General features: G+C 39.7%; 2 protein-coding genes across 3 annotated transcripts; both read right to left on the bottom strand.

The window, feature by feature from the left end:
- Positions 1-980: 980 nt before the first annotated feature.
- Positions 981-3,969, bottom strand: LOC125999056 (spindlin-1-like). Its single transcript, XM_049767033.1, has 2 exons — positions 3,877-3,969; positions 981-1,373 (listed from the first exon to the last, which is right to left on the bottom strand). The coding sequence occupies exons 1-2, from the start codon at positions 3,967-3,969 to the stop codon at positions 981-983; spliced, it is 486 nt and encodes a 161-aa protein (XP_049622990.1).
- A 1,571-nt stretch (positions 3,970-5,540) lies between these two features.
- On the bottom strand, positions 5,541-18,990 carry LOC125999548 (YEATS domain-containing protein 4-like). 2 transcript variants are annotated; one of them, XM_049767630.1, is made up of 7 exons: positions 18,940-18,990; positions 17,831-17,950; positions 13,114-13,180; positions 12,927-13,021; positions 11,858-11,950; positions 11,683-11,770; positions 5,541-5,707 (listed from the first exon to the last, which is right to left on the bottom strand). In XM_049767630.1, exons 1-7 carry the CDS (start codon positions 18,988-18,990, stop codon positions 5,541-5,543), a joined length of 681 nt encoding a protein of 226 aa, XP_049623587.1. The 2 variants fall into 2 exon arrangements, with proteins under 2 accessions (XP_049623587.1, XP_049623588.1); XM_049767631.1 differs by lacking the exons at positions 12,927-13,021; positions 13,114-13,180.
- Between the last annotated feature and the right edge of the window lie 437 nt (positions 18,991-19,427).

Below are 19,427 nucleotides of genomic sequence, written 5' to 3'. Positions count from 1 at the left end.
CGTAGGAGTGGAATAGCCAAATCATATTGGAGTTCAATTTTTTGAGGAATCTCCATATTGTTTTCCACAAAGGCTGGATTAAATGGAATTCCTACCATCAGTGAATAATAGTTCCTTTCAGTCTATATCCCTGACAGCATTGATTGTTCTTGATCTTTGTGATGTGTTCCAGTCTCTGTGGTGTGAGATGGTACCTCATTGTAGTTTTGATTTGCATCTATGGGAGATAACTTGTAGTTGCTCTGGAGAATATGGTGAACCCTTATTGCGAGGCTCTCTAACCCAGAACACCCCCCACAGATCCATAATGCTGACAATGGCCTCTTTTTATTATCTATGTGTGGTAAAGTTTCTAACCTTCTGCATACCCCAATAACATGAGCCGTGCATGTCCTCTCCCTGTCTTCCCAACACCCATGGAGAACCTGCCATTTGACTCTCAAGTTCACTTCTTTGACCCCACCAACTCTTATTGGTTTTGATATCTTACCACAAGTACCTCCATAAAAACTTTCTGTGCAAATGGGAGTGTTAGGTATTCCCCTAATGAACACTTAAATAGCATCATAAGGGCACAGAGAGTGTTATAAAAACATTATGAGCAACAGTTTGCTGAAATGTAATGAAACATATAAGATCTCATATAATTGGAAATATGAAGCTCAAATAATATCACTACACATCTTTTTGAAAACTAAATTATTTACTAAAAGAAAATGTATATCCTAATGACATAGTTCTTCATAATACATTTGTTTCCAGATAAGTGTAAGGAAAGTAACTGAAAACACAGAAAAAATTAAAATGCTAATTCTATCAAAATACTAACCTGGTAGTAAGCATAACATATCAATTACTTACATCTAGAATTCACCCAATACTTCAATTACCATTTTTATATCTAGAAATTATACCTGTAATGGTTCCACCAATTTGGCCGATCATGATGACATCTAGAATGTTTTCACCCAATCATACACCTAGATATAGAAATCATCATCAAACTTGATGAAGGAGCTAGATAGTTTGGCTTCTCCTTGATGGGTGACCATGCCAACATTTTTAGAGCCATCTTCTTCAGCATATTTCACCTTTTTGCTTACCAGGCTTTCCACAACTTTGCCTGGTTCCCTTTTTTCTGAAGGCAAATCATTAGAGTCAGGCATTATGGGAACGTCGACTTCTAAGGGCTGGTACATGTACAAGACGGAATCTTTTTTAGAGGTTATATAAAACCATGTGTACATTCTTAGTGTGCATGCTAACTCCATTACCCTCCACTCATCTTTAGAACCATCTTCAGTCTCAAACATGTGCTTCACAGCTTTGCCAATCATCGTGCCTGCTACGTGTGCATCGCTGATCCTAGATGTCTGTAAGATTCAAGGCCTCCCAGTTTCAATCACTCAAGCCCTAGTTTCCTTATTCCTGGTGGGCATCCAGGATAAGAGTGGAGGAGAATCTGAGAAGACCTTTCATCGTTTTAACTTTTGCAGGGGGGGTGGCAGGCAGGTTCACACCTAGTGATGCTCAGTGGATACTTTTGGCTCTGCACTTAGGAATTACTTTATATGCTCAGGACCATATGAAATGCCAGGAATCAATCCCAGGTTGGCTGTATACAAGGTAAGTGCCCTAAATGGTATATTATCACTCTGGCCTCCATCTTTTTAACTGTTGTGTATTCCAACTCGAACCCAGTGTCTCACACAGGTAAGGTGCACACTTTATAAGGAGTGTCCCTATTCCGTTCATAGTTATTATAATAGCAATAAAAACAGTAGAAACCTATCAGCCAGTGCACATACATAGCAAAATTTAAGATACTAAGGGCAATGCTAAGGACAGGTTCCCTAAAATACCTTCTATGAGATTTCAAATGCTCAATTTCTTAATATTTTATCTATCAGGACAACATGAGAATCTATCTTTATTGGGCTTGCTTGGCAGTGCTCAGGCCTTACTCCTGGCTATGAACTCAGGGATCACTCCTGGGGGCCTCAAGAGACCATGTGGGATGTAGGAGATCAGATCCTGCTAGACTACATGCAAGGAAAATAACCCACCCACTCTACTATCTCTTTAGTCCCACTTCTTTCATTTTCTGAGGGCAGCAAGATTCTTATCGCAATGTTTTCCTTCATGCCACCTGGTATTCCTATTTGACAGTCTCAAATTACTCTAGTTAAAGAAAGGAGACTTGAGACATACTTAGGTGTGAACAACAGACAATTCAAAGATGCTAATGCTTTGAACATGAGACCAATTAGTACTATTGTTGCAGAAAAGTCTAGAGTTGTAGATTACCAGTCAAAATCCCATTGTTGGTGGATTAAACATCTGGCAAATGTTTAAAGCCACTTTTGAGCTAAAGTTGAGTATGAGTGAAAGCACTCTAAAGTTGCTTGAGAAACAGCTCTGGTTTTAGTAAAGACATGAGGTTGTGCAATCATCAACACTAATTCCAGAACATTTCATCACCCCTCAAGAAAATCCCCTCTTCCCTTCCCCAGGAAAACTTATCAACCGGGTTTTTGTGGACTTGCCTGTTCTGAAGATTTCTCCCAAATGGAATTCTGTAATCTGTGGCTTTTTGTGCTTGACTTCTTTCACTCAGCACATTTTCAAGCTTCATTCTTTCAAGTAGAATCTGACTGATATTCTATTGTTCTGGTATAATGATATTTCACTGGACGGCTATACCATTTATTCACTTACTGGTTAATGGGCATTTGAGGTTGCTTGTTTTTTGATGAGAAACTTTCATACGCATGCTTTTGTGATCATATTTTCTTTTGGGGAAATATACCTGGAAGTAGAATTACTGAGTAACAAGGTAAATAGCTTTCTGACCAACTGTTAATTATTTTTCAAAGTGGTCACACCACATTTTATTCCCGCCATTAATGTATGAGTGGTACAATTCCTTAGCATCCTTTCCAATTTGTTTCAAATTACCCTACTAAGGGGACAGAGCAATAGCACAGTATGTAGGGCATTTGCCTTGTACATGACCAACCCAGGTGCAATCCCTGGTTTGATCACTGGCATCCCATATGGTACTTAAATCTGCCGGGAATAATTGCTGAGTAGGAGAATCCCTGAGCGCTGTTTGGTGTGGCCCCAAAACAAAACAAAAATATCATTCTAATGAGAGGCCAGATATTAGTACAGTGAATTTACTTGCCCTGCATGTGGCTGAACCAGATTTGATCCTCACTATCATATATCTACCCCTGAGCACAGTATGAATAATTCTGGAGCTCACAATAAGGAGTAACTTTGAGAAGCACTGGTGGTTCCGTGTGAAAATCTCATTTTGGTTCTCATTTGCATTTTATTAATTTCTGAAGTGGAACATGTCATGTTTTTATTGGTCATCTGGATTATGTTATTTGGAAAATATCTATTCAATCCTTTGATCTTTAAAATGGAGTTTTAAAACTTGGTGAGATATGAATGGGGAGATCCAAGGATGAACATTAAAGATAGGAGTTATGGTGACAGTCCATTGAGTAGGGCCCTTGCCATGCATGTAGCTAAATCAGATTCCACCCGAGCATTCCATATGGAATACCACTGGGTGTGGCCACACATAAAAAAGATGAAAGACAACACAGAAATAAGACCTGACAGAAGCAAAGTGGTTTCATATTATATTTGAACCCTGCTACTGATCTATGTATAATGTCCAACTTAATTTCGTGAACTTTGGGACCATGAGCCCAAACATTTGAGGATTTGAGGGCGTCATCTGGAGGATAACTCCGTACTTATGAGCTGGACGTATCCCCCATTAGCTTTACTGATACACTTCTTAAGCCCCACTCTGAACTGTGTGCATTGGGATAAGAGTCAGGGAAAGCTCCCTGAGGCCTGGACAACTAGAAGGGCCACTCCCTCCAGAGGGCCTCCTGTCAGAAACTTCAGACTGAAGAGGTGTAGTCCCAGCACACCTATAAGTGCCATGATGGATAAAATAAAGCAACAGTAACCAGATCTACTGGGGCAGAGAGAGCGCAAATAGCTGCAAGGGCTTAGTTATGACTCAATAGAGTAGAATTTCTGCATTATGCATAGGCAATGTTGCCATTTTGGGTGCTGGGTAATGCACATGCTTCCAAAATGCCTTTTTGGAGGGATTCCTGTCCCTAGGTTGCCAAGATGGGTTAAAACACTATTGCATTTAAAATTTAGTATTATTTCATTTTGGGTTTGGGCCACACTGGGGATGCTGAAGGGTTATTTACTCCTGGCTCTGCACTCACCAATTACTACTAGCCATGGTTGGCGTCCACATGGGATGCTGCTAATTGGACACTAGTTGACAGTGTGCAAAGCAAGTGACTTACTGCTGAGCTACTGTCCAGACCCTAAAATTAGGTATTACAAGGGCCAGGGAGGCAGCTCCTCCAAGGGTCCTGGGAATAGCTCATTCATAGTTGAGTTTAGCCCCAAAGCAGAGCTACGGGATGGAGAGACAGTGTTATAACACTCGCCTTACTTATTTCCAGACCTGGTTAAATACCCAACATCACATATGGTGCCATGAGCGCTGCTAGGAATGACCCCTGTGCACAGACCAAGGAGTAGTTCCTTAGTATACCAACATACGATTGGTATATTTCAAAAACAAACAGCAAAACAAACACATTGGGTAATTGTGTAATGTGAGCAAGAAAGGCTATGAAGGAAAAAGTAAAGATATTAGCAGTGATATATGAAGTTTCTGTACATGTTTCCTATATGAATCTTGTAAACATGAATAATTAAATATTTTTCTACAAAAAACAATAATAGTTTTCTAGTTGCTATAAAGTGTTTCTATATGCTAATAAGAGACATGGTCATGGGCACAGTGGGTAGGGTGCTTACCTTGCATGCACATGATCTATTTTTGATCCCTGGCACCCTATATGGTCCCTGGGTCCCACCAGGGGTAACCTCTGATCACTGCAGGGTTTGGCCCATAAACAACAAACCAGAAGTGGTCACAACACTATAACTATGATTATGATGATCAATTAACTGTAATCCAAGAACTCTGCAAGTGCTTCCAAAAGGAAGAAACACATCAAGCACAGGATCAGAAACCAAAAATCATATTTATTGAGTACATCAGATTAAAAATGTCAGGATAAGACAAGAACTTAAGAAAGTAAATATACATTAAGTTTACTACTAATTCTAACTACAAGGGTAGTCTACAAAATCTGTACAAGTCAGACTTTACTATGAAATTCTGATGTCTATCACAAAATAAGCAATAGATATAAGGCAGTACAAAATTTCAAACTGTGCTTAACATCAGGGAATTAGCTAGCAATAGGTCAATAAATACATACGGCTTTCATTTATTATACACACATATTTCTTGAAAGAGTACTTAAAGGTTACAGTTTGCCCACACTGCTGAGAAATCGATGATCAACAACTATATATGCAGTTTTCCTAAGTAACATGATACCCCTTAAATTCATTCTCCTTTAAAATTCACTTTATTTTCATTCACCTGTCAATGAATTTCTCTTCACAGTTGTTCATATTTCATTTACCTGATCATCTTCAAGTTGTCGAATTTCATTTTTTAAACCATTTATAGCTTCCAAGTTTGCTTTTAATCTCTCCTTAAATTTTTCAATTTCAAGGCTTGTCCTTTTTTGGGCAGCTTCTAATTTCTTTCTGGTTTTCATTTCAAGTTCTGCAACTAAGGAAAATACTTTTAAAGAACTATTTCACTTTTCCCACATGTGTAGCTTATGTTATAGTGTAACAAGTATTCGATCACTTTAAGATTCTTTTCTATGATGAAATGTGAGTAACTTAAGATACGTAACATTAAACCCAGGAAGGTAGGTCAGAAAGTCTGAACTCCCAACTTCTGGTCTACCTGGACTTGAATGGAAAAGGGGCTGGAGAGATAGTACAAAAGTTAAGGCCTTTGCCTTAGACGCAAAAGGATGGTGGTTTGAATCCCGGCATCCCATATGATCCCTTGAGCCTGCCAGGAGCGAATTCTGAGCGCGGAGACAGGAGTCTCTCCTGAGCGCTGCCAGGTGTGACCCAAAAACCAACAACAACAAATAATGAAAAGATGCTACTTCTTGCCTGCTACACAACCTTTCTGGCGTCTCTTTGAAGGATGTATGTACATAGTAGATTTTTCTTCTTAGGAGCTTGTAGTTGATTCTTTGATACATGTCTCTGGTTTTAGACATCCTATGTTTTGTTTAGGTTAGAAGTTTTTATTTACATTGTCCTGTGTTTTGCTTATTCAAATGGCTGCTCTTTTATTATTTACTAGTTTTTCCTTTAATACTTGTAGACAATATTGTTTGTTTACTAAAAACAAACGGGAATTGTTGTGTATGTAAACATTTTAATGGGATTATTATGTTACTGACCCTACCCTGATAGGTGATTGTGCCCTACCCTAGGGTGTGACCTGGCATTCTGCTCCCACCCTAGGGTGGTACCTGATTCTGCTCCCACCATTGGGTGGTACCTGATCCTGGGGCATTAAAACATGGGTCTGTAGAAGGCACGAGGCTTTTTGTCCTGGACCTATTCTTAGGCCTTTTGGCTTTGGCCTTTTCATGGAATAAAGAGCTGTTTTCTTCGGAAGACTGCCTGCCTGTTGGCTTTCTTCCCCTACGCATTCACCTCAGAACCGCCGACTGAACAGGGTAACAGACGTGTGGTCCGAGCTGGAGGAGAAAGGCCTCATCCTCCATCCCTCCATCAGTCAACCTCTTCAGGGGCTGACTTGCAACATTATATATAAAAAATGGTTTCTAGAACTAAGCAGGAAATTCCGAGGGTAGGAGAAATAGCACAGCAGGGAGGGCATTTGCTTGCACATTGACGACCCAGGTTTTATCCCAAGCATCCCAGAAAGTCCCCCAAACGTGCCAGGAGTGATCATGAGTGCAGAGCCACGAATAACCCTGGTTCACACAAGGTGTGGCCGAAACACCAAAATGAGAAATTCTGGTCACTATTTTTTTTGGGGGGGGGCCACAACCGGCGATGTTCAGTGGTTACTCCTGGCTGTCTGCTCAGAAATCGCTCCTGGCTGGCACGGGGGACCATATAGGACACTGGGATTCGAACCAACCACCTTTGGTCCTGGATCGGCTGCTTGCAAGGCAAACGCCGCTGTGCTATCTCTCCGGGCCCTAATTTTTTAAATTTAAGATTCAACAAACATTTCATCTTTATTCATATACTTAGTAACGTAGGAACAGTGAGGTACACAATTCAGAGACATTCAACTATTTATGACAGTGCTTCTCAAATAGTGACCCGCAACCCCAGGGTGCGGGGCGCGAGGCTATCTCTCCAGGCCCGATTTATGATAATCTTAAATCTTTTCTTTTTTCTTCTTATTAATATATTTATTTAAACACCTTGATTACAAATATGATTGTAGTTGGGTTATAGTCACGTAAAGAAAACCCCCTTCACCAGTGCAATGTTCCCATCACATTTGTCCTAAATCTCCTTCCTCCCTACCCCACCCCATCCTGCACTCTAGACAGGCTTTCTACTTCCCTCATTCATTCACATAGTTATGATAGTTCTCAAACTAGTTATTTCTCTAAGTGCACTCATCACTCTTTGTGGTGAGCTTCAGGTTGTGAGATGTGCCTTCCAGCCTTCCTATCTCAGAATTATTGCCAAAAATGTCTTTTATTTTTCTTAAAACCCACAGGTGAGTGAGATTATTCTGCGTCTATCTCTCTCCCTCTGGTTTATTTCACTCAGCATAATAGATTCCATGTAAATCCATGTATAGTAAAATTTCACAGATATGTGCAACAGGAAGAAATCGCACTACTAGACATATATGCACCCAATGAGAGACCAGCAAAATATCTAATACAATTATTGACAAATTTGAAAGAGGACATCAATAATAACACAATAATTGTGGGAGACCTGAACACGGCCCTGTCAACACTTGTTCAACTAGACTGAAACTCCACAAAAATAAGAGAAATGGAAGAAAGAGGCCTAGTAGATATATTAAAACTATTCTTAAATAAAAAACCTAAAAGAAAAAATATTTAAAATCACATAATCATTAAAATAATTCTTAAATTTATGTGCAGATAAAATACAAAAACAACATCAAACTTTGAAAATGAACTCAGTGTGTTTGTGTGTGTGTGTGTGTGTGTGTGTGTGTGTGTGTGTGTGTGTGTGTGAGGTCTTGAGTCATACCCTGCAATGTTCAATGCTTACTCTGCTTGGCTGTGTGCAAAGCAAATATCCTTCCCTCTATAGATCTGTCTGGCAAACCATATATTATTTCTTGTTTTGGGGGGATCCTCACCCGGTAATGCTCAGGGTTTACTCTCGGAGCTCAAAAAATCACTACTGGCTTGGGAGACCATATGGGATGCCAGAGGATTGAACCCGAGTCAGCCATGTGCAAAGCAAGCACCTTCCCCACTGTGTGAACACTCCGACGCCTTAAGCTACTTATATCTCTAAAATTTATTTCTAGAATCGAGATGATAGTAGAAATACCACCTAACATCTATTTAAATGACTTAATGTATATAAAGTATACACTGCCTGGTACATCAAGAATCTTATTACCTTATGATGATAAAACATTAAACAAAAAATAAAAATAGTGTTATTAAAACAAAGCTATTTTGTTACATTTGTAAAGAAAAATCATAAGTGCAAAACAGAATACATCTTTTAAATATTCCATTTAAAGCAGCATTGATTGGGTTTGACAACAAAAGAATGCACTCTCATCCGAGTGCCATCTAGTGGACTCATCATAAAAGCATTGGAGCCCTTTTGATAAGATGTCTGTGGTTCCACAAAGAGTGGTGAGTGCAGTTAGAGAAATAACTACACTGAGAACTATCATAACCATATGAATGAATGAATGAGGGAACTGGAAAGCCTGTCAGGTGGGGGTGGGGTTAGGTGGAGGGAGATTTGGGACATTGGGGATGGGAATGTTGCACTGGCGAAGGGGGGTGCTCTTTACATGACTGAAACCTAATCACAATCATGTTGTAATCAAGGTGTTTCAATAAAGATATTATTAACAATTAAATAAAGAAATAAAAAAATTAAAAAGACAGAATTAAATATTCAAGCCAAAGGTAACAACAACGGATTCAAGAGACCCAAACTTGAACAATCTAAACTTAAAATGAACCTGTCAATCTGAAGGACAGGAGTAGGGGTGGTGGTATGGGATGCACTTGGAGAACATTGGTGGAGAGAAATCAAAACTGGTGGTAAAATTGACCTGATTTATTGTATGTCTGAAACCCAATTATGAAAGACTTTTGTAAATCACAATGGTTTCAATAAAATAAAATTTAAAAATAAAAAATATGTCTGTGGTATTGCAATTGAAAATAAGCATGGTGGGGGAAGGGAAAAAAGAAAAAAAAAAGAAAATAAGCATGGTTTGAAATTAGAAACAAAACCAGACCAAAATACAAAACTTGGGCATGAGAAGCACTTGATTATTTTAAAATACACTATTGAACCTAATTAGTTGAATGCATTCTATATAGACCTCCTTAATCTCTCTCTGTCTCTCTGCCTCTCTGTCTCTGTCTCTGTCTCTGTCTCTCTCTCTCTCTCATTTTTTGGGCCACACCCACATCGCTTAGGAGTTACTCCCGGCTCTAAGCTCAGAAATCACTCCTGGTTCGGGGGACCATATGGGATGTTGGACTTGAACCCTGGTCTGTCCTCGGTCAGCCACGTGCAAGACAAACACCCTACAGCTGCGCAATTGCTCCAGCCTTATTTCCATTTTTTCTGTCGGGTTATTAGCTGTTCTTTTTGATGTACATGAGCTCTTTAAATAGTAAAGAAACCAGCATTTGCGATATAATAGTTTTCAGGGTTCACATCTATTTAGTATTCATGACATAGTGTACCTTGATTTTGCTAGCCTGGGGACCATCATCCAGCAGTGCTGTATCAAGTGTTTAGAAAACTTTATTCCCTCTTCCCTCAATTTCCAATCCTTCATTCGATTATACTGGAAAACCCAACTTTATAGATCTTCAAAATAGAATCAGAATCCAACTTCTTCTCATTGCTACTATTGCTATCATTTTGGTTGCCTCCAATTCTAGTACGATCAATATCACTGGAAGAGCTATGTAATGATTTGATCTAATTCTATTCTTTCTGCTTTATAGCCTCTTCTCAGTAAAAGCTAAGACAAGTGATTTTTTTAAATTAGTTTTATAGTGTCACCTTTATTCTCAATATTCAAAAGTAACTTCATAACGCCTTCAGTTTAATAATCTGAAGTTGTCACAGTTACCAACAACTCATTATATGACCAAATTCTGGGCCATGAACTTTGTACAAAGGGAAGGCAGGTATGATCTCTGAGCAGAGACATGGGTAAGCTCTGAGAATAGCCAGGCGTACCTCCAAAACAAAGGACCTACCCCCTATTGACTTCTCTACCCTCACTTCTCATGCCCAGTGCCTTGTACACTCTACTTGAGTTTTGACTGCCTCCTGACTATTCAGCAAGGCATGCTGGCATGCTCTTCCTGGAGAGCTCTTCCTACAGGTAACACCTTTCCTTCAGGTAAGCACTGGGCTCACTCTATTAAGCATTTTCTCAAATGCCACCATTTCAAGCAGCAGTTTGACCAGATATTTAAAAGTCCATCTCCTCCATGAAAGATGTTTCCTCTCCTCCTTAATTTTATCATTCCTTCACTACCTTATGCTTTTTTCTATTTAAAGTCAAGTTTCTTTAAATAGTAAGTCTTTTCCATGAGGACAGAGAATTTATGAGAGGAGTATGAGACTTGGGGCCCTCCACTTGGGTGCTCAAGGGCTATTTCTGGCTTTGTGCTTAGGAGTGAACACAGGCAGGGCTTAAGAGACTATATGTGATGTCAGGGATTTGAACCAGGGCTGGTGGCATCCAAGATAAGTCCCTCCATCCCTATATGAACTCTTTAGCCTCCAGGGAGGACTTTTTGTCTGATTTGGACACTACTCTATCCTCGGAAATATACTATGCCTGGTACACAACCAGTGAATGAGAGATCACAGAACTGCTAAAGAGAAACTACATGGTCAGTTACAAATAGGTTCCACCTGGAATATGAAATAAGGATGGTTGGCAGTAGCTGCATGGGGGATAAGTAGGAAAATCTGAGGTGCTGTCAATCAGAGGAAGCTTTACCAGGATTATCAGTCTGTGAGTTTGGTATCCACCATTCCTGTATGAATTTGATACCACATAAAATAATATCAACTAAAAAAGGGCAGACTTGATCATCATCTACAAACATCCTTATAATTTTTAAAATTCATTACAAAACTTTTAACAAAGAGCAGAAAACAGAAAGTGACTGAAAAAGGTTAATAGCTAAAATGAACAAAAAGCTATATTTAAATATAATAGAGGGACAAAAGAAAAAAGCATGTTAGAGAATGTGAGAGGCTGGTTATCTTTTATCTTTCTGAAATGAGATCTAATTTGAAAACAATTTCAAATGTCCTTTTTCAAATTCTAATATATATATATTGATTTTTAAACTAAAAGATCTACTTTAATAATTATTGAATATCTTAGTCATCACTAAACATACTTTTCTTACTCTACTACATCATAAAGGTTTTTTTCAGTAGAAATTAAGAATTCATGGCACTTACAGTCTGTTTCATGCTTATAGGTGCCTAATGTTAGCAGACGAGATGTTGTTAATAACTCTTGCATCAATGCTGTAGGTTCTTGAAATATCTAATCGGACAAAATTAAAAAAAAAGTCCAATGACCTCAGAGTTCTATAACTGAAAAGACACTCAAATTCTTATGGTATCTACTTACCATTTCATCATAGAACTCAGAAACCACCTTCTGTTCCCCTAGCATTGCATTGGTATCTGATGGAAATAGCTTCAGTAAATGATACAGGGTTACCTGTGAAGTAAATATAGAAGGGATATTGGTGCTCTGGCAAACACAACGGTGACCAATTTCGCAAACCCTGTACTTCAGTTTCTTTGAGGCACAGCAGCCCACAGCCAAACCCAACAGGAGTAGCACAGTTAGGTTTGGCACTAAAAACAAAACAACTGAATAGTGGCATATCACAGAGTTTGTAGACTCAAGTTATTAATAGAAAACAAATGGAAATGGTAAATTTTAAATGTTTTTTTTCTGCTATAATAAGATTTCTTGGTCTTTTTCCATAGAAAATCTCAAACTATGTTTTTGTATTGATTTTACAAAAAGTACATCACTTAATAATAGATAAATTTATTAATTTAAGTCAAGAAATATAATGCCATATTGCTTTCCATAAAGGTTGAACTAGACGGCATTAATAACTTTCAGACACAAAAGAGAAAAGAGCTGGAAGTTACAGCTCACCTCATGAAGCTCACCACAAACAGGGAGGAGTTTAGTTAGAGAAATAACTACGTTTTGAACTATCCTAATAATGAGAATGTACTAGGGAAATAGAAAGCCTGTCTAGAGTACAGGCGGGGGTTGGGTGGGGAGGAGTGAGATTTGGGACATTGGTGATGGGAACGTTGCACTGGTGATGGGTGGTGTTCTTTACATGACTGAAACCCAAACACAATCATGTATGTAATAAAGTTGTTTAAATAAAGAAAGAAATATCATGCCATAACTTTACATAAAATATGTCTGAATAAAATGGTAATGTGGGGCCCAGTGGTGGCACAAATTGTAGGGCTTTGTTTCTAAGATATCTTAGAATGGATTGTGGTTCTATATCCCGGCATTCCATATGCCCCTCAAGCTAGGAGCGATTTCTGAGCGCATAGACAGGAGTAACACTGGAGCTTCACCTGGTGTGGCCAAAAACCAAAAACCAAAACACAAAGGTATTAAAAACTACAGATTTTTAAAGAGTAACATTACTCACAGGTCTTTCATTAGGATCCAGGAAAACTATTTTGATGGTTATTTCAAATTCACCATATCCTGTTTCAGTAATTTCATAAGGTGGTTTAGTAACAACTAAAGAAAGAAGAAAAATAAAATAATTGTAAATCCCTAGTTCTCTAGTTCCTTTAATTTTTTTGTTATAAGTAAAAAACAACGTACTATACCTCTTAAGAAATTGATGTAACTTTCATGCAATCTAAATTGGATTTTCTTCACATAAGCTGACATATCCTAAAACAGAGAGAAATGAATTATGCATAAAAACTTGGAGAAAAATACATTGAGTATATGTACTTTAATTTTACATAATATACCTCCCTTTAAGTATGTGGCATTTACTTCTTTAAAAGAAATAAACAGGAGCTAGAGTATAATAGTGCACAACGAAGGATTGCCTTGGCTTGTCAATGGTCAACCCATATTTGATCCCTACAAAGACCAATTCCTACGCTCAGAGCTAGAAGTAACCCCTGAATATTACTAACTGTGCCTATGAGGCCCTCCTAAAGACCAGGAAAAAATAAAGCATCGGAGCCTGAAAATTATTTCACAATTCATAATAAAGTAGGACATACATACATATAACTCACTCATTTTTCATTATATTTGATTCGACACATAATGTTCTATTCAATTATGCTTTACCATACATAGTCTACCCCAATCATTTTTAAACCAAAGAACTCTATAATTGATTTTAAAGAACAAATTGTAGATATAATTAAGTTCAATTAAACTAAGTGATCTAAAATGTTGGGTATAACTCTCAGAGGCTACACTGTGACGCGAGTGCAGTTCATGAGTCCCTGTGGGTGCTGGGGCATCTGGAGAAATGATTTTTCTCTCTGGCCTTGGCGCAGGTGCTCTGAGAAAACCAGAGGCCCCGGGTCTCAGACAGGGATACATGCAAACTGACTTTTTTTTGCTCTTTCCGAAAAATACAGAAGGGTTAAGATGAGGCTGCACCATCAAAACTCCAGTTCTCAGGGCCACCCACTGTGTTCATAAATGGCTTCTGAATCAGTGTTCTTGGGTCACCCCTGGTAGCTCTCGGACCCTCTGGCTGTTCTGGAGCCCATAAAATAAAGACTGTGCACAGTGATATTCCCTGAGATGGCCGTGAGTTTCCCTTCAGATGAATGGCCATGCCTGGACACCTCTCAAATTACACTCTCTATGGATGTGATGCTGGAGACCTAGCAGCACCTGTGGGACATAGGACAATGCAGGATGAAGCCTACACTGATCAAGTGGCTGGAAAAAGGAGCCCTTGGGGGGAGGCGGCAGAGGGACATGTTTTGAGAATGCAGAGCACCAGTGCAGAATTCCACCATTCAACAATTTACTTTTGGAATGTGCCAGAGCATACCTAAGCTTTTAGGGGGCTCACCCACCAGATGTATCCTCAGATCTTCCTGGTGGGTAGAACTAATTTATTCCCCATGGTGTTCCTCAAAAGGCCTGCTGTGGACGCCTTTTTCCCCTGCGTGGATGGTTGAGGAATTTCCAAAGAGACGCCTGGCATTACATTTTAGCCAGTATTTGACTATCTCTCCTTTGTATATATCAGGCAATATAATGGTCTCTATCAAATAAGTTGGCTCAGAAATTCCAGCACCATAGTTTATTTGAGAACCCCTTTTTCTGGATATAGCCAGTCCTAAAAGCAAAGACAATTTTTCTCTTTGCTACTGCAGTTTCTGGTAATCAAGGGCATAACCAGAATGCGGATCTTGACCCTCCTGTAGAAGTAAGAAAGCTCATTCTTGGGGATTTGGTTCCTTCCTTCACTTAACCTCTAAAACTATAGAATCCAGCCTAGAAAGATCATGTTTCTAGATATTTTCTACTTCCTCCTAATCCTGATTTTGCATTTAAAGTAAGCTTGCAAGGAGTTACCTTGAGTTGTGACCTTCTCTCTTGTAACTTAGAATTTTTATATCACACCCATAGCTTAGGTATTGTTATTGTTATACTAGGCTTTGTGATTACAATTATTCTTCACCTGTGGGTAATTTTAGCCCTGTAAATTCCCATGCTCAAAACTTTGAACTTGTCGCACTCCTGCCAGAAACGAGTTGAGCCCACAATCTCTGTGTGGTTTCATTTATTTCATATTTCATATTCAGACACTCGTGCTTCCGCTTTCTTCTCGTGAAGTGCTATGACCCACGAGAATTGCTGAGATGCAGCATGTCTACAGCAGGGATGGAATCTCCAAACAGGAGTGAGTTGGAAAGCTGCAAAACCCGCTCTGTTTTGTTTGATACTGTGCTGTGGGCCACATCCTTGAGAGAACAGTCTTGCCTGTATAGTGATGAAAATGAGGACTCTGGGGTCATCAGTTCCATTGGGGGCCAGAATGAGGAGAGTGTCCTCGCTGTGGAGACCCAGACTATTTGTCACAACACTCCTGAGCCTGGTCCTTCCAGTCCCTGGATTCAGTACTCCACAGTTGGGTCACTTTCTGCCTAGCAACCAAATGTGTTTGCTCTGAGCACCTCATGTCAAGAGGCTCACAAGAACATTCTCCATGGAGTAGGACTCCTACAGGCAATCAATGAGGCAATGACTTCCCTGTGCTTGGCACTGTGATATACCCTCAGATACCCCTATTACACAAGATTCCTCTGACAGTTAGCGAAGTGGACACACTCTGAGTCAAAGGTCACACCCAAATGATCCTAAATCTAAGAATTGGGAAAGGCAACAAATGTCATATATGTCTTGATATTGGCAAGACCTTCAATTACTCTTCTTCCCTATTGGACACAAGAAAATTCATACAGGAAAAAGCTTACACATGTCAAGAATGTGGGAAGGCCTTCACTCAATCCTCAATGCTTATTAGGCACAAGAATACTCATATAGGAGAGAAGCCTTATTCATGTCAGGAGTGTGTGAAGGCCTTCACGTGATCCTCATTCCTTATTAAGGACATGACTATTCATACAGGAGAGAAGCCTACATATTAGGAGTGTAGGAAGGCATTCACTCATTAATCATGGCTTTCTGTCCACATGAAAATTCACATAGGAAAACTAAGTAAATTGATGCCTTTTGAAGTGGTTCATGTCGGGCCATGCATAGATATCTCCATTTAAGGGAACTCAGGCCCACTAGATGTATCCCTGGATTTTCCTGTTGTGGAGAATTGAGAACCCCAGAGGGTTCTTCAAAAAGCCTCCCCCTGTATGAAGGTTTGAGGAATTCCCCCCAAAATATTTATGAGATGTGTGTTATGAAACTCATATTAAATCACCTTCATATTATTCGGCCTTAAAACCAATTCTCTTTTCTACTGATATTTACAGGCAAAACATAGTCTTGATTAAAACCCCTTTCCTGGATAATATTTAGCACTAAAATCAAAGACAATGGTTTTTCTCATTTTCAAAATGTCCTTGCATCCTCAGTTTCTGATATTCAAGGGCTTAGCCAGAAATCAGATTCTGGGCTATTACCTCTTCCCAGAAAATGGAAACTACACCTTAGTGGATTTAGCTCTTTCTTGCACTTGATCTCTAAAATAATAGAGCCCATCCCAGTGAAGACAGAGTTCCTAGAATTTTTTCTACTTCTTACTAATCCTTTAGTTTGCATCTGACATTAATTTGCTAAGAACTGCCTTGAGTTGTGACCTCCTTGTCACTCAGAATTCTTAACACTCACACCAAGAGCTTAATGTACTGTTTACTGCTAAACTCTGCCTTGTTATTGTAAACATTCTTCTTAATACATGTTACTGACTTTTACCCCATATAAAACTCCCTGATTAAAGATTAAATTTGTCACAGGCTCTACAGAAGCTGAGTACCCAAACAATTCATTTGTGTAGTCTCATTTTCTTCAAAATTATTTAGTATGCCAGTCCATGTTTCATCCACCACCTGAAGTGGGTTATTGAAGCCCACTGAATCTGTAAGACAGAAGCCACTTGCAGCGGGTCCCCATTTGTTTCCCTTTTGTTACTATGTCTCAATCAGTTCGTATTTTTCTCCCTGAGAGGAGGGGTTTGAATTTTGGAATTGAAGTTGAATAAACTGAAGGAGAGCTGAGCTGGAGCTATCAGAGCCAGTGTAGCCCTGAGCAGCACCAGGAATGAGCTCCAGAAATAAAGTTTTAAATGAAAAAACCATTCAAGTGAGTTATTCTGTCCTGCAGTTTGCCCAGAGTGTAATTTATGTAGCCTTCAATGACTTTTAGTAAACCTAACATTGTGTATCCATGACCAAACACTATCAATTTTATTACACACCAAGAAATCTCATTAGCAGGGTTTCTCTAAAGCCTTTCTACCTTCTGACAAATACTCTTTTTGGTATAATCACATAACACATAGCCTTTTATCTTTTTTCTCACTTACCATGTTTCTCATTATCTTTCATTGAGAATTAGCATGTATTTTTGTATCTTTTTATTGCACTATATAGATACTCATATGCAAGTTTTGGTTGTGGATTTTGGAAAGTTCTAAGTACGGAATAGGTTACCCATTCAATAAGTGCATTTATTTGGAGGGGGAATCATGCTGGGCAGTGCTCAGGGGTTACTCCTGGCTCTGCATGCAGATATCACTCCCAGCTGGCTCAGAGGTCATGATGTATACTTGGATTCAAACCACCTTTCATCCCAGATGGTCTGTGTGCAAGGTAAACACCTACCTCTTCACTATCTGTCCAGCCCCCTCTTTCAATAAGTACCTTTTAAATATATATATTATTTAGGCTGTATTCTAGGTTCTGGAATTCAGCAGCAAAATGGAAAGAACAGCAAAATTATTATAAAATTATAAGTTTAGAAATATTATGGTGAAATATAATTTAATTCTATGTAAACCAACTGTAGATGAAGATGATCATAGAAGAAACAAGTGCCTACCTCATTTATATACGGTTTCACATACACCGTCCACTCGTGGGTATGCCCGTCCTCTTCTCTTTCCTTTCCAAAATAGCGAGCAACATTACCATAAACTATTGGTTTAACGATAGTAACTCCCTAAAAGAAAAAGAATAACTAAATAAAATAAAAAGCACAAATGTGGTTGGAGAGACAGTACAGAAAGTAGAGCATTTACCTTGCACATGGCTAACAATAGGTTCAAATTTCAGTACCCCATATGGTCCTCTGAGCCTACCAGAGTGATTTCTGCAAGCAAAGCCAAGAGTATGCCTTGCGTTTTCACCTGTGATGAGGGATTTAAATTGTTTTGCTTTTGTTGTATTGCGGTGGGGGACACATCTGGCAGTGCTCAGTGATTACTCTTGGCTTGCTCTGCACTCAGGAAACACCCCTGGCAGAATCAGGGGACTGACTATATGTGATGCTGGGAATTGAACCCAGGTCACCCTGTACAAGCCAAATGTCCTACCTGCTGTGCTATTGCTCCAGACACAATTGATTTTTATGGTACTGACTTCTCAAGCATCATACAAATAGTAGGGCAATTGGCTAGAAAATTTGGGGTAGACTAGAGGTAAGATTTTTTGTTTTCTTACATGTGTTTGGTTTTGTTATTTTCTTTGGAGCATCATCAAGAAATGCCTGGCTCTGGTTTACCTAGTAGAGTTCAGGGAACAATATGCAGTTCCAGAATTTAAAATGGGCTTCGATGCATGCAAGAGATGCACGCACCCCTTTACCATGTCTCCATTCCTTGCAACTGTTTTCTTTCTTTAGTACAGAAAACTTGCAACTAATCAGTAAAACCACAATTTCAAAAATAGTACCACCAAGAAAGGAGCTGTTAAAAATGGATTAAAGACCACATTATCACCAGGAATATCCCTGAGCACAGAGCAGGTATGTCCTGAGAACAACTCTGTGTGGTCCCCCGACCAAAAATTAATGTAAATAAAAATGAACACTACACTGTGTGAACTCATCAGTGTGAAATCAGAGGGAGGATCCTGGCGCCTGACAACAATTAGAGGATCTGGGGTCGAGCCCGGTCCCGCTGGACTCTAGCTGCCTGCTCGGGCACTGACCTTCATTCTCCCGCCAGAGTCAGGCCCAAACTCGGCCATTTTCTGGAACATACTGCCTGAGGAAGAAGCCATGGCGCCTCCACAGAAAGACTCGGGGGGGGGGGGCCTTCACACACACAGCGTTGTCCACGCAGCCTCCTCGGAGGATTCCAGAAGCTGGAAGTGCAGGCGTTGAGGAGGTGGGGGGACACGCGAGGACCTTGGACTGCCCCGGGTGTCTAATCAGACGACGTCTATCTAATCAGACGACGTCTATCCGGGTATTAGGCCGAGCGAGTTGCTGAGGAAAAGGCGCCAAAGCACAGTGCACAGGAGCGAGGGGAGCACGAGGGTGCACTCTGCACTTCCGGGACTGTGATTGCTGTCACTGAATTCAAGGAGACGTTAGTTGTATCTTAATTCATGTAACTTACTTCCTTACAAGGAGAGGACGTCGAGGTGGCCACAAACCCAAGAGGGGGTCCTGGGAAAGGACCTTCCTGCTCAGC

This window comes from Suncus etruscus, chromosome X (assembly GCF_024139225.1).
Source record: "Suncus etruscus isolate mSunEtr1 chromosome X, mSunEtr1.pri.cur, whole genome shotgun sequence".
NCBI lineage: Eukaryota > Metazoa > Chordata > Mammalia > Eulipotyphla > Soricidae > Suncus > Suncus etruscus.
Note: the sequence above shows the minus strand (reverse complement) of the source record. Positions and strands in the feature narration are given on the sequence as shown.

What these genes read in the sequence shown, in the direction of transcription:
- LOC125999056 (XM_049767033.1), bottom strand. Translation starts at nt 3,969, where the DNA reads ATGGCACTTATAGGTGTGCTGGGACTACACCTCTTCAGTCTGAAGTTT. An exon ending in TGGCCCTTCTAGTTGTCCAG is followed by an intron (nt 1,374 to 3,876) that starts GCCTCAGGGAGC and finishes TGAATCTTACAG; the next exon opens with ACATCTAGGATCAGCGATGC.
- LOC125999548 (XM_049767630.1), bottom strand. Translation starts at nt 18,990, where the DNA reads ATGTTCCAGAAAATGGCCGAGTTTGGGCCTGACTCTGGCGGGAGAATG. An exon ending in CTGAGTTCTATGATGAAATG is followed by an intron (nt 11,771 to 11,857) that starts GTAAGTAGATAC and finishes TTGTCCGATTAG; the next exon opens with ATATTTCAAGAACCTACAGC. An exon ending in CTATAAGCATGAAACAGACT is followed by an intron (nt 5,708 to 11,682) that starts GTAAGTGCCATG and finishes TATTTTCCTTAG; the next exon opens with TTGCAGAACTTGAAATGAAA.